The 14,658-nt window shown below is 44.5% G+C and overlaps 1 protein-coding gene across 1 annotated transcript in view; it reads left to right on the top strand.

Annotated features, from left to right (window-relative positions):
- The first annotated feature begins 12,987 nt into the window (after positions 1-12,987).
- pkd1l1 (polycystin 1 like 1, transient receptor potential channel interacting) overlaps positions 12,988-14,658 on the top strand; it is a 45,224-nt gene continuing 43,553 nt past the window's right edge. The window contains exons 1-3 of the mRNA XM_082966036.1: positions 12,988-13,104; positions 13,218-13,386; positions 14,411-14,650. Coding sequence (XP_082822162.1) covers positions 13,002-13,104; positions 13,218-13,386; positions 14,411-14,650 — 512 coding nt within the window. The 5' untranslated portion in view covers positions 12,988-13,001. The remainder of the gene's footprint in view (positions 13,105-13,217; positions 13,387-14,410; positions 14,651-14,658) is intronic.

Genomic DNA, 14,658 nt, shown 5'->3' on the forward strand with positions numbered 1-14,658 from the left:
CATGGTCATCTAGTAACTACCCTGTCCTCTATAGCATGGTCATCTAGTAACTACCCTGTCCTCTATAGCATGGTCATCTAGTAACTACCCTGTCCTCTATAGCATGGTCATCTAGTAACTACCCTGTCCTCTATAGCATGGTCATCTAGTAACTACCCTGTCCTCTATAGCATGGTCATCTAGTAACTACCCTGTCCTCTATAGCATGGTCATCTAGTAACTACCCTGTCCTCTATAGCATGGTCATCTAGTAACTACCCTGTCCTCTATAGCATGGTCATCTAGTAACTACCCTGTCCTCTATAGCATGGTCATCTAGTAACTACCCTGTCCTCTATAGCATGGTCATCTAGTAACTACCCTGTCCTCTATAGCATGGTCATCTAGTAACTACCCTGTCCTCTATAGCATGGTCATCTAGTAACTACCCTGTCCTCTATAGCATGGTCATCTAGTAACTACCCTGTCCTCTATAGCATGGTCATCTAGTAACTACCCTGTCCTCTATAGCATGGTCATCTAGTAACTACCCTGTCCTCTATAGCATGGTCATCTAGTAACTACCCTGTCCTCTATAGCATGGTCATCTAGTAACTACCCTGTCCTCTATAGCATGGTCATCTAGTAACTACCCTGTCCTCTATAGCATGGTCATCTAGTAACTACCCTGTCCTCTATAGCATGGTCATCTAGTAACTACCCTGTCCTCTATAGCATGGTCATCTAGTAACTACCCTGTCCTCTATAGCATGGTCATCTAGTAACTACCCTGTCCTCTATAGCATGGTCATCTAGTAACTACCCTGTCCTCTATAGCATGGTCATCTAGTAACTACCCTGTCCTCTATAGCATGGTCATCTAGTAACTACCCTGTCCTCTATAGCATGGTCATCTAGTAACTACCCTGTCCTCTATAGCATGGTCATCTAGTAACTACCCTGTCCTCTATAGCATGGTCATCTAGTAACTACCCTGTCCTCTATAGCATGGTCATCTAGTAACTACCCTGTCCTCTATAGCATGGTCATCTAGTAACTACCCTGTCCTCTATAGCATGGTCATCTAGTAACTACCCTGTCCTCTATAGCATGGTCATCTAGTAACTACCCTGTCCTCTATAGCATGGTCATCTAGTAACTACCCTGTCCTCTATAGCATGGTCATCTAGTAACTACCCTGTCCTCTATAGCATGGTCATCTAGTAACTACCCTGTCCTCTATAGCATGGTCATCTAGTAACTACCCTGTCCTCTATAGCATGGTCATCTAGTAACTACCCTGTCCTCTATAGCATGGTCATCTAGTAACTACCCTGTCCTCTATAGCATGGTCATCTAGTAACTACCCTGTCCTCTATAGCATGGTCATCTAGTAACTACCCTGTCCTCTATAGCATGGTCATCTAGTAACTACCCTGTCCTCTATAGCATGGTCATCTAGTAACTACCCTGTCCTCTATAGCATGGTCATCTAGTAACTACCCTGTCCTCTATAGCATGGTCATCTAGTAACTACCCTGTCCTCTATAGCATGGTCATCTAGTAACTACCCTGTCCTCTATAGCATGGTCATCTAGTAACTACCCTGTCCTCTATAGCATGGTCATCTAGTAACTACCCTGTCCTCTATAGCATGGTCATCTAGTAACTACCCTGTCCTCTATAGCATGGTCATCTAGTAACTACCCTGTCCTCTATAGCATGGTCATCTAGTAACTACCCTGTCCTCTATAGCATGGTCATCTAGTAACTACCCTGTCCTCTATAGCATGGTCATCTAGTAACTACCCTGTCCTCTATAGCATGGTCATCTAGTAACTACCCTGTCCTCTATAGCATGGTCATCTAGTAACTACCCTGTCCTCTATAGCATGGTCATCTAGTAACTACCCTGTCCTCTATAGCATGGTCATCTAGTAACTACCCTGTCCTCTATAGCATGGTCATCTAGTAACTACCCTGTCCTCTATAGCATGGTCATCTAGTAACTACCCTGTCCTCTATAGCATGGTCATCTAGTAACTACCCTGTCCTCTATAGCATGGTCATCTAGTAACTACCCTGTCCTCTATAGCATGGTCATCTAGTAACTACCCTGTCCTCTATAGCATGGTCATCTAGTAACTACCCTGTCCTCTATAGCATGGTCATCTAGTAACTACCCTGTCCTCTATAGCATGGTCATCTAGTAACTACCCTGTCCTCTATAGCATGGTCATCTAGTAACTACCCTGTCCTCTATAGCATGGTCATCTAGTAACTACCCTGTCCTCTATAGCATGGTCATCTAGTAACTACCCTGTCCTCTATAGCATGGTCATCTAGTAACTACCCTGTCCTCTATAGCATGGTCATCTAGTAACTACCCTGTCCTCTATAGCATGGTCATCTAGTAACTACCCTGTCCTCTATAGCATGGTCATCTAGTAACTACCCTGTCCTCTATAGCATGGTCATCTAGTAACTACCCTGTCCTCTATAGCATGGTCATCTAGTAACTACCCTGTCCTCTATAGCATGGTCATCTAGTAACTACCCTGTCCTCTATAGCATGGTCATCTAGTAACTACCCTGTCCTCTATAGCATGGTCATCTAGTAACTACCCTGTCCTCTATAGCATGGTCATCTAGTAACTACCCTGTCCTCTATAGCATGGTCATCTAGTAACTACCCTGTCCTCTATAGCATGGTCATCTAGTAACTACCCTGTCCTCTATAGCATGGTCATCTAGTAACTACCCTGTCCTCTATAGCATGGTCATCTAGTAACTACCCTGTCCTCTATAGCATGGTCATCTAGTAACTACCCTGTCCTCTATAGCATGGTCATCTAGTAACTACCCTGTCCTCTATAGCATGGTCATCTAGTAACTACCCTGTCCTCTATAGCATGGTCATCTAGTAACTACCCTGTCCTCTATAGCATGGTCATCTAGTAACTACCCTGTCCTCTATAGCATGGTCATCTAGTAACTACCCTGTCCTCTATAGCATGGTCATCTAGTAACTACCCTGTCCTCTATAGCATGGTCATCTAGTAACTACCCTGTCCTCTATAGCATGGTCATCTAGTAACTACCCTGTCCTCTATAGCATGGTCATCTAGTAACTACCCTGTCCTCTATAGCATGGTCATCTAGTAACTACCCTGTCCTCTATAGCATGGTCATCTAGTAACTACCCTGTCCTCTATAGCATGGTCATCTAGTAACTACCCTGTCCTCTATAGCATGGTCATCTAGTAACTACCCTGTCCTCTATAGCATGGTCATCTAGTAACTACCCTGTCCTCTATAGCATGGTCATCTAGTAACTACCCTGTCCTCTATAGCATGGTCATCTAGTAACTACCCTGTCCTCTATAGCATGGTCATCTAGTAACTACCCTGTCCTCTATAGCATGGTCATCTAGTAACTACCCTGTCCTCTATAGCATGGTCATCTAGTAACTACCCTGTCCTCTATAGCATGGTCATCTAGTAACTACCCTGTCCTCTATAGCATGGTCATCTAGTAACTACCCTGTCCTCTATAGCATGGTCATCTAGTAACTACCCTGTCCTCTATAGCATGGTCATCTAGTAACTACCCTGTCCTCTATAGCATGGTCATCTAGTAACTACCCTGTCCTCTATAGCATGGTCATCTAGTAACTACCCTGTCCTCTATAGCATGGTCATCTAGTAACTACCCTGTCCTCTATAGCATGGTCATCTAGTAACTACCCTGTCCTCTATAGCATGGTCATCTAGTAACTACCCTGTCCTCTATAGCATGGTCATCTAGTAACTACCCTGTCCTCTATAGCATGGTCATCTAGTAACTACCCTGTCCTCTATAGCATGGTCATCTAGTAACTACCCTGTCCTCTATAGCATGGTCATCTAGTAACTACCCTGTCCTCTATAGCATGGTCATCTAGTAACTACCCTGTCCTCTATAGCATGGTCATCTAGTAACTACCCTGTCCTCTATAGCATGGTCATCTAGTAACTACCCTGTCCTCTATAGCATGGTCATCTAGTAACTACCCTGTCCTCTATAGCATGGTCATCTAGTAACTACCCTGTCCTCTATAGCATGGTCATCTAGTAACTACCCTGTCCTCTATAGCATGGTCATCTAGTAACTACCCTGTCCTCTATAGCATGGTCATCTAGTAACTACCCTGTCCTCTATAGCATGGTCATCTAGTAACTACCCTGTCCTCTATAGCATGGTCATCTAGTAACTACCCTGTCCTCTATAGCATGGTCATCTAGTAACTACCCTGTCCTCTATAGCATGGTCATCTAGTAACTACCCTGTCCTCTATAGCATGGTCATCTAGTAACTACCCTGTCCTCTATAGCATGGTCATCTAGTAACTACCCTGTCCTCTATAGCATGGTCATCTAGTAACTACCCTGTCCTCTATAGCATGGTCATCTAGTAACTACCCTGTCCTCTATAGCATGGTCATCTAGTAACTACCCTGTCCTCTATAGCATGGTCATCTAGTAACTACCCTGTCCTCTATAGCATGGTCATCTAGTAACTACCCTGTCCTCTATAGCATGGTCATCTAGTAACTACCCTGTCCTCTATAGCATGGTCATCTAGTAACTACCCTGTCCTCTATAGCATGGTCATCTAGTAACTACCCTGTCCTCTATAGCATGGTCATCTAGTAACTACCCTGTCCTCTATAGCATGGTCATCTAGTAACTACCCTGTCCTCTATAGCATGGTCATCTAGTAACTACCCTGTCCTCTATAGCATGGTCATCTAGTAACTACCCTGTCCTCTATAGCATGGTCATCTAGTAACTACCCTGTCCTCTATAGCATGGTCATCTAGTAACTACCCTGTCCTCTATAGCATGGTCATCTAGTAACTACCCTGTCCTCTATAGCATGGTCATCTAGTAACTACCCTGTCCTCTATAGCATGGTCATCTAGTAACTACCCTGTCCTCTATAGCATGGTCATCTAGTAACTACCCTGTCCTCTATAGCATGGTCATCTAGTAACTACCCTGTCCTCTATAGCATGGTCATCTAGTAACTACCCTGTCCTCTATAGCATGGTCATCTAGTAACTACCCTGTCCTCTCTAGCATGGTCATCTAGTAACTACCCTGTCCTCTATAGCATGGTCATCTAGTAACTACCCTGTCCTCTATAGCATGGTCATCTAGTAACTACCCTGTCCTCTCTAACATGGTCATCTAGTAACTACCCTGTCCTCTATAGCATGGTCATCTAGTAACTACCCTGTCCTCTATAGCATGGTCATCTAGTAACTACCCTGTCCTCTATAGCATGGTCATCTAGTAACTACCCTGTCCTCTATAGCATGGTCATCTAGTAACTACCCTGTCCTCTATAGCATGGTCATCTAGTAACTACCCTGTCCTCTATAGCATGGTCATCTAGTAACTACCCTGTCCTCTCTAACATGGTCATCTAGTAACTACCCTGTCCTCTATAGCATGGTCATCTAGTAACTACCCTGTCCTCTATAGCATGGTCATCTAGTAACTACCCTGTCCTCTATAGCATGGTCATCTAGTAACTACCCTGTCCTCTATAGCATGGTCATCTAGTAACTACCCTGTCCTCTATAGCATGGTCATCTAGTAACTACCCTGTCCTCTATAGCATGGTCATCTAGTAACTACCCTGTCCTCTATAGCATGGTCATCTAGTAACTACCCTGTCCTCTATAGCATGGTCATCTAGTAACTACCCTGTCCTCTATAGCATGGTCATCTAGTAACTACCCTGTCCTCTATAGCATGGTCATCTAGTAACTACCCTGTCCTCTATAGCATGGTCATCTAGTAACTACCCTGTCCTCTATAGCATGGTCATCTAGTAACTACCCTGTCCTCTATAGCATGGTCATCTAGTAACTACCCTGTCCTCTATAGCATGGTCATCTAGTAACTACCCTGTCCTCTATAGCATGGTCATCTAGTAACTACCCTGTCCTCTATAGCATGGTCATCTAGTAACTACCCTGTCCTCTATAGCATGGTCATCTAGTAACTACCCTGTCCTCTATAGCATGGTCATCTAGTAACTACCCTGTCCTCTATAGCATGGTCATCTAGTAACTACCCTGTCCTCTATAGCATGGTCATCTAGTAACTACCCTGTCCTCTATAGCATGGTCATCTAGTAACTACCCTGTCCTCTATAGCATGGTCATCTAGTAACTACCCTGTCCTCTATAGCATGGTCATCTAGTAACTACCCTGTCCTCTATAGCATGGTCATCTAGTAACTACCCTGTCCTCTATAGCATGGTCATCTAGTAACTACCCTGTCCTCTATAGCATGGTCATCTAGTAACTACCCTGTCCTCTATAGCATGGTCATCTAGTAACTACCCTGTCCTCTATAGCATGGTCATCTAGTAACTACCCTGTCCTCTATAGCATGGTCATCTAGTAACTACCCTGTCCTCTATAGCATGGTCATCTAGTAACTACCCTGTCCTCTATAGCATGGTCATCTAGTAACTACCCTGTCCTCTATAGCATGGTCATCTAGTAACTACCCTGTCCTCTATAGCATGGTCATCTAGTAACTACCCTGTCCTCTATAGCATGGTCATCTAGTAACTACCCTGTCCTCTATAGCATGGTCATCTAGTAACTACCCTGTCCTCTATAGCATGGTCATCTAGTAACTACCCTGTCCTCTATAGCATGGTCATCTAGTAACTACCCTGTCCTCTATAGCATGGTCATCTAGTAACTACCCTGTCCTCTATAGCATGGTCATCTAGTAACTACCCTGTCCTCTATAGCATGGTCATCTAGTAACTACCCTGTCCTCTATAGCATGGTCATCTAGTAACTACCCTGTCCTCTATAGCATGGTCATCTAGTAACTACCCTGTCCTCTATAGCATGGTCATCTAGTAACTACCCTGTCCTCTATAGCATGGTCATCTAGTAACTACCCTGTCCTCTATAGCATGGTCATCTAGTAACTACCCTGTCCTCTATAGCATGGTCATCTAGTAACTACCCTGTCCTCTATAGCATGGTCATCTAGTAACTACCCTGTCCTCTATAGCATGGTCATCTAGTAACTACCCTGTCCTCTATAGCATGGTCATCTAGTAACTACCCTGTCCTCTATAGCATGGTCATCTAGTAACTACCCTGTCCTCTATAGCATGGTCATCTAGTAACTACCCTGTCCTCTATAGCATGGTCATCTAGTAACTACCCTGTCCTCTATAGCATGGTCATCTAGTAACTACCCTGTCCTCTATAGCATGGTCATCTAGTAACTACCCTGTCCTCTATAGCATGGTCATCTAGTAACTACCCTGTCCTCTATAGCATGGTCATCTAGTAACTACCCTGTCCTCTATAGCATGGTCATCTAGTAACTACCCTGTCCTCTATAGCATGGTCATCTAGTAACTACCCTGTCCTCTATAGCATGGTCATCTAGTAACTACCCTGTCCTCTATAGCATGGTCATCTAGTAACTACCCTGTCCTCTATAGCATGGTCATCTAGTAACTACCCTGTCCTCTATAGCATGGTCATCTAGTAACTACCCTGTCCTCTATAGCATGGTCATCTAGTAACTACCCTGTCCTCTATAGCATGGTCATCTAGTAACTACCCTGTCCTCTATAGCATGGTCATCTAGTAACTACCCTGTCCTCTATAGCATGGTCATCTAGTAACTACCCTGTCCTCTATAGCATGGTCATCTAGTAACTACCCTGTCCTCTATAGCATGGTCATCTAGTAACTACCCTGTCCTCTATAGCATGGTCATCTAGTAACTACCCTGTCCTCTATAGCATGGTCATCTAGTAACTACCCTGTCCTCTATAGCATGGTCATCTAGTAACTACCCTGTCCTCTATAGCATGGTCATCTAGTAACTACCCTGTCCTCTATAGCATGGTCATCTAGTAACTACCCTGTCCTCTATAGCATGGTCATCTAGTAACTACCCTGTCCTCTATAGCATGGTCATCTAGTAACTACCCTGTCCTCTATAGCATGGTCATCTAGTAACTACCCTGTCCTCTATAGCATGGTCATCTAGTAACTACCCTGTCCTCTATAGCATGGTCATCTAGTAACTACCCTGTCCTCTATAGCATGGTCATCTAGTAACTACCCTGTCCTCTATAGCATGGTCATCTAGTAACTACCCTGTCCTCTCTAGCATGGTCATCTAGTAACTACCCTGTCCTCTATAGCATGGTCATCTAGTAACTACCCTGTCCTCTATAGCATGGTCATCTAGTAACTACCCTGTCCTCTATAGCATGGTCATCTAGTAACTACCCTGTCCTCTATAGCATGGTCATCTAGTAACTACCCTGTCCTCTATAGCATGGTCATCTAGTAACTACCCTGTCCTCTATAGCATGGTCATCTAGTAACTACCCTGTCCTCTATAGCATGGTCATCTAGTAACTACCCTGTCCTCTATAGCATGGTCATCTAGTAACTACCCTGTCCTCTATAGCATGGTCATCTAGTAACTACCCTGTCCTCTATAGCATGGTCATCTAGTAACTACCCTGTCCTCTCTAACATGGTCATCTAGTAACTACCCTGTCCTCTATAGCATGGTCATCTAGTAACTACCCTGTCCTCTATAGCATGGTCATCTAGTAACTACCCTGTCCTCTATAGCATGGTCATCTAGTAACTACCCTGTCCTCTATAGCATGGTCATCTAGTAACTACCCTGTCCTCTATAGCATGGTCATCTAGTAACTACCCTGTCCTCTATAGCATGGTCATCTAGTAACTACCCTGTCCTCTATAGCATGGTCATCTAGTAACTACCCTGTCCTCTATAGCATGGTCATCTAGTAACTACCCTGTCCTCTCTAACATGGTCATCTAGTAACTACCCTGTCCTCTATAGCATGGTCATCTAGTAACTACCCTGTCCTCTATAGCATGGTCATCTAGTAACTACCCTGTCCTCTATAGCATGGTCATCTAGTAACTACCCTGTCCTCTATAGCATGGTCATCTAGTAACTACCCTGTCCTCTATAGCATGGTCATCTAGTAACTACCCTGTCCTCTATAGCATGGTCATCTAGTAACTACCCTGTCCTCTATAGCATGGTCATCTAGTAACTACCCTGTCCTCTATAGCATGGTCATCTAGTAACTACCCTGTCCTCTATAGCATGGTCATCTAGTAACTACCCTGTCCTCTATAGCATGGTCATCTAGTAACTACCCTGTCCTCTATAGCATGGTCATCTAGTAACTACCCTGTCCTCTATAGCATGGTCATCTAGTAACTACCCTGTCCTCTATAGCATGGTCATCTAGTAACTACCCTGTCCTCTATAGCATGGTCATCTAGTAACTACCCTGTCCTCTATAGCATGGTCATCTAGTAACTACCCTGTCCTCTATAGCATGGTCATCTAGTAACTACCCTGTCCTCTATAGCATGGTCATCTAGTAACTACCCTGTCCTCTATAGCATGGTCATCTAGTAACTACCCTGTCCTCTATAGCATGGTCATCTAGTAACTACCCTGTCCTCTATAGCATGGTCATCTAGTAACTACCCTGTCCTCTATAGCATGGTCATCTAGTAACTACCCTGTCCTCTATAGCATGGTCATCTAGTAACTACCCTGTCCTCTATAGCATGGTCATCTAGTAACTACCCTGTCCTCTATAGCATGGTCATCTAGTAACTACCCTGTCCTCTATAGCATGGTCATCTAGTAACTACCCTGTCCTCTATAGCATGGTCATCTAGTAACTACCCTGTCCTCTATAGCATGGTCATCTAGTAACTACCCTGTCCTCTATAGCATGGTCATCTAGTAACTACCCTGTCCTCTATAGCATGGTCATCTAGTAACTACCCTGTCCTCTATAGCATGGTCATCTAGTAACTACCCTGTCCTCTATAGCATGGTCATCTAGTAACTACCCTGTCCTCTATAGCATGGTCATCTAGTAACTACCCTGTCCTCTATAGCATGGTCATCTAGTAACTACCCTGTCCTCTATAGCATGGTCATCTAGTAACTACCCTGTCCTCTATAGCATGGTCATCTAGTAACTACCCTGTCCTCTATAGCATGGTCATCTAGTAACTACCCTGTCCTCTATAGCATGGTCATCTAGTAACTACCCTGTCCTCTATAGCATGGTCATCTAGTAACTACCCTGTCCTCTATAGCATGGTCATCTAGTAACTACCCTGTCCTCTATAGCATGGTCATCTAGTAACTACCCTGTCCTCTATAGCATGGTCATCTAGTAACTACCCTGTCCTCTATAGCATGGTCATCTAGTAACTACCCTGTCCTCTATAGCATGGTCATCTAGTAACTACCCTGTCCTCTATAGCATGGTCATCTAGTAACTACCCTGTCCTCTATAGCATGGTCATCTAGTAACTACCCTGTCCTCTATAGCATGGTCATCTAGTAACTACCCTGTCCTCTATAGCATGGTCATCTAGTAACTACCCTGTCCTCTCTAGCATGGTCATCTAGTAACTACCCTGTCCTCTATAGCATGGTCATCTAGTAACTACCCTGTCCTCTATAGCATGGTCATCTAGTAACTACCCTGTCCTCTATAGCATGGTCATCTAGTAACTACCCTGTCCTCTATAGCATGGTCATCTAGTAACTACCCTGTCCTCTATAGCATGGTCATCTAGTAACTACCCTGTCCTCTATAGCATGGTCATCTAGTAACTACCCTGTCCTCTATAGCATGGTCATCTAGTAACTACCCTGTCCTCTATAGCATGGTCATCTAGTAACTACCCTGTCCTCTATAGCATGGTCATCTAGTAACTACCCTGTCCTCTCTAACATGGTCATCTATGAACTACCCTGTCCTCTATAGCATGGTCATCTAGTAACTATCCTGTCCTCTATAGCATGGTCATCTAGTAACTACCCTGTCCTCTATAGCATGGTCATCTAGTAACTACCCTGTCATCTATAGCATGGTCATCTAGTAACTACCCTGTCCTCTATAGCATGGTCATCTAGTAACTACCCTGTCCTCTATAGCATGGTCATCTAGTAACTACCCTGTCCTCTATAGCATGGTCATCTAGTAACTACCCTGTCCTCTATAGCATGGTCATCTAGTAACTACCCTGTCCTCTCTAGCATGGTCATCTAGTAACTACCCTGTCCTCTATAGCATGGTCATCTAGTAACTACCCTGTCCTCTATAGCATGGTCATCTAGTAACTACCCTGTCCTCTATAGCATGGTCATCTAGTAACTACCCTGTCCTCTATAGCATGGTCATCTAGTAACTACCCTGTCCTCTATAGCATGGTCATCTAGTAACTACCCTCTAGCTGACTTTTACTTCCTCTAAATCAGCAGTTTTGATATTAGCACACGAGGTAACCACGGAGGAGCCAATTGGTGACGTCCTCTTGGTGTTGGCCACATCTGCCGTGATCCGATTAGCTGACTTCATCAAAGCAACAGCGATCGTGGTCAGAGGCGGGGCCTTGGTGTTTCAGTGGCAGGTGTCTCTCCCAGAACTCACCACTCACAGTCACACAGACAGGTAAGTCCATCCCCTGAAGATATTTACTGTCACAGTATTTACTGTCACAGAAAGTACTTTTTTCTAACCTTGTTTTTCGCCCTACTGTTTCTCTTTCTCTTTTTTGGTTTTATGTTTTCCCTTTTCTGTCTGTCTGTCTGTCTGTCTGTCTGTCTGTCTGTCTGTCTGTCTGTCTGTCTGTCTGTCTGTCTGTCTGTCTGTCTGTCTGTCTGTCTGTCTGTCTGTCTGTCTGTCTCTCTGTCTGTCTGTCTGTCTGTCTGCTCTCTCTCTCTCTCTCTCTCTCTCTCTCTCTCTCACTCCACCCCACTCCCTCAATCTATTCATCCCTCCTTCCATCTCTCTCTCTGTCCCAGGAACACCAGTGTGAGCTCCCTTCATCACCAGGCAGTCGTTCCAGGGATGTATAACATTACCGTGACAACCTACTGTCCCCTGGGCCACACCTCAGTCAGCCGACACCTAGAGGTCAGGGTTCATGGCCCCGTGGGTCACGTTCAGGTCCAGTACCCATTTGGGTTGGATTGGGCGGCGCTCCACCTGCAAGCTGTTGGGACCTACGCCACATCCCTCCTCCTGTTCAGAGGACACTCCTTCTCCCACAGCGGCCATTTTCTTTTTGACTTCGGAGACGGGTTGCCAACTTCATATGTGAACGGTGTCTCTCATTTGCTGGGAAAGACAACATCCACCTATCACCAGTTCACTAAAGGTAAACAAGTAATTATGTTTGCAAATTGAAATAAAAATAAAAACAATACCTTACATTCTCCTGAAATTCGGCATGAAGACATTTTGGACACACTGTAATAGTCGATATTTGTCAAACTGTTGAATCTTTATTGCATCCCCAGAGGGAGTGTTCCAGATCAGAGTGTGGGCCTATAATGAGTTCTACAGAAGTATGGCTACGGAACATGTGTTCTATGTAGAGAAGGTTCCAGCGGGTCTAGAACTCTCTGCCAACTCAAGTGTGGTCCATAAGAACCAGGTGGTTCTCTTTGAGGCTCTGTTAGAACAGGGAACTAACGTCTCCTACACCTGGAGTATGGGAGACCAGACCACCTATGTCAATGCAGGTATAAACCAGGACTGGATGTGATAACAGGTTCTCATACTTACAGACCAGACAAAATGGATTATGGAATATACTGAATAACATCACAATTCATCAATATCAGTTTGGAATCTATAGTATTTTGTGTGAATATAATTCTGTGTGCGTTATCTGTGTGTGTGAATATAATTCTGTGTGCTTTATCTGTGTGTGTGAATATAATTCTGTGTACTTTATCTCTCTCTCTGTGTGTGTGTGTGTGTGTGTGTGTGTGTGTGTGTGTGTGTGTGTGTGTGTGTGTGTGTGTGTGTGTGTGTGTGTGTGTGTGTGTGTGTGTGTGTGTGTGTGTGTGTGTGTCTCCAGGTGCTGTAGTGTCCCACATGTTCCTGTCTGTGGGTGCGTTTGAGGTGTGTGTGTTGGCTGAGAACAAAGTGGGGAGTGTGAGCCACTGTGTCCCCGTCTCTGTGCTGAACCGGATGCAATGTGCGTATGACATATGACCTCCTATCTATGTCAGAAACAGGTACTGTAAGTTCTGAAATCATTCATTCATGAAATGTAATATTTATTTCCTGTATGTCATTTGTCTTTCCCAGCTGTGAGTATCCACACAGAGAAGCAGGCGTATGCCACAAACACTGATATAACATTCCAGGCCCAGACAGAAGCACCGGACCCTGTGGAATTCCTCTGGCACTTTGGAGATTCCCGACCACTTCGGACCACGTCACGCTCCTTCAAAAAGACATACCACACACCTGACAGGTTCTCACTCATCTCTTCGATGAGCACAATTAATCAGAGATGAGTCATAATCAGTAGGCACATAATCAGTAGGCACATGATCAGTAGGCACATAATCAGTAGGCACATAATCAGGAGGCACATAATCAAGAGGCACATAATCAGTAGGCACATAATCAGTAGGCACATAATCAGTAGGCACATGATCAGTAGGCACATAATCAGTAGGCACATGATCAGTAGGCACATAATCAGTAGGCACATAATCAGTAGGCACATGATCAGTAGGCACATAATCAGTAGGCACATGATCAGTAGGCACATAATCAGTAGGCACATAATCAGTAGGCACATAATCAGTAGGCACATGATCAGTAGGCACATGATCAGTAGGCACATAATCAGTAGGCACATAATCAGTAGGTACATAATCAGTAGGCACATAATCAGTAGGCACATGATCAGTAGGCACATAATCAGTAGGCACATGATCAGTAGGCACATAATCAGTAGGCACATAATCAGTAGGCACATGATCAGTAGGCACATGATCAGTAGGCACATGATCAGTAGGCACATAATCAGTAGGCACATAATCAGTAGGCACATAATCAGTAGGCACATGATCAGTAGGCACATGATCAGTAGGCACATAATCAGTAGGCACATGATCAGTAGGCACATAATCAGTAGGCACATGATCAGTAGGCACATGATCAGTAGGCACATAATCAGTAGGCACATAATCAGTAGGCACATAATCAGTAGGCACATGATCAGTAGGCACATAATCAGTAGGCACATGATCAGTAGGCACATGATCAGTAGGCACATAATCAGTAGGCGCATGATCAGTAGGCACATGATCAGTAGGCACATAATCAGTAGGCACATAATCAAGAGGCACATAATCAGTAGGCACATAATCAGTAGGCACATAATCAGTAGGCACATGGTCACACACATGTTTGATATTTCCAGAACAAATACACCCTATAGAGTTGTCAGATGTACAAATCTAGTCTACTCCTCCCTGTCCTCCCAGGTACAGTGTGGTGGTGGTAGCCTCCAACGGGCTGAGCTCCTTCACCTCCGAGGTGCATCCTGTCCTGGTCCAGATTGCTGTGCGTCCTAACAGATTGCTCTTCCAGCCGTCTGTGGTTCTGAAGCACACCGCCAGCTTCACCTGTAGGGTCAACTCTGGAACCAACCTTTCCTTCTCCTGGAGCTTTGGAGACGGAACCTCCAGGACGGGAGGGAACACAGAACAGCATGTGTTCCACAGGTCAGACG

Source organism: Salmo salar, chromosome 19, assembly GCF_965601325.2.
Source record: "Salmo salar chromosome 19, fSalSal1, whole genome shotgun sequence".
Lineage (NCBI taxonomy): Eukaryota > Metazoa > Chordata > Actinopteri > Salmoniformes > Salmonidae > Salmo > Salmo salar.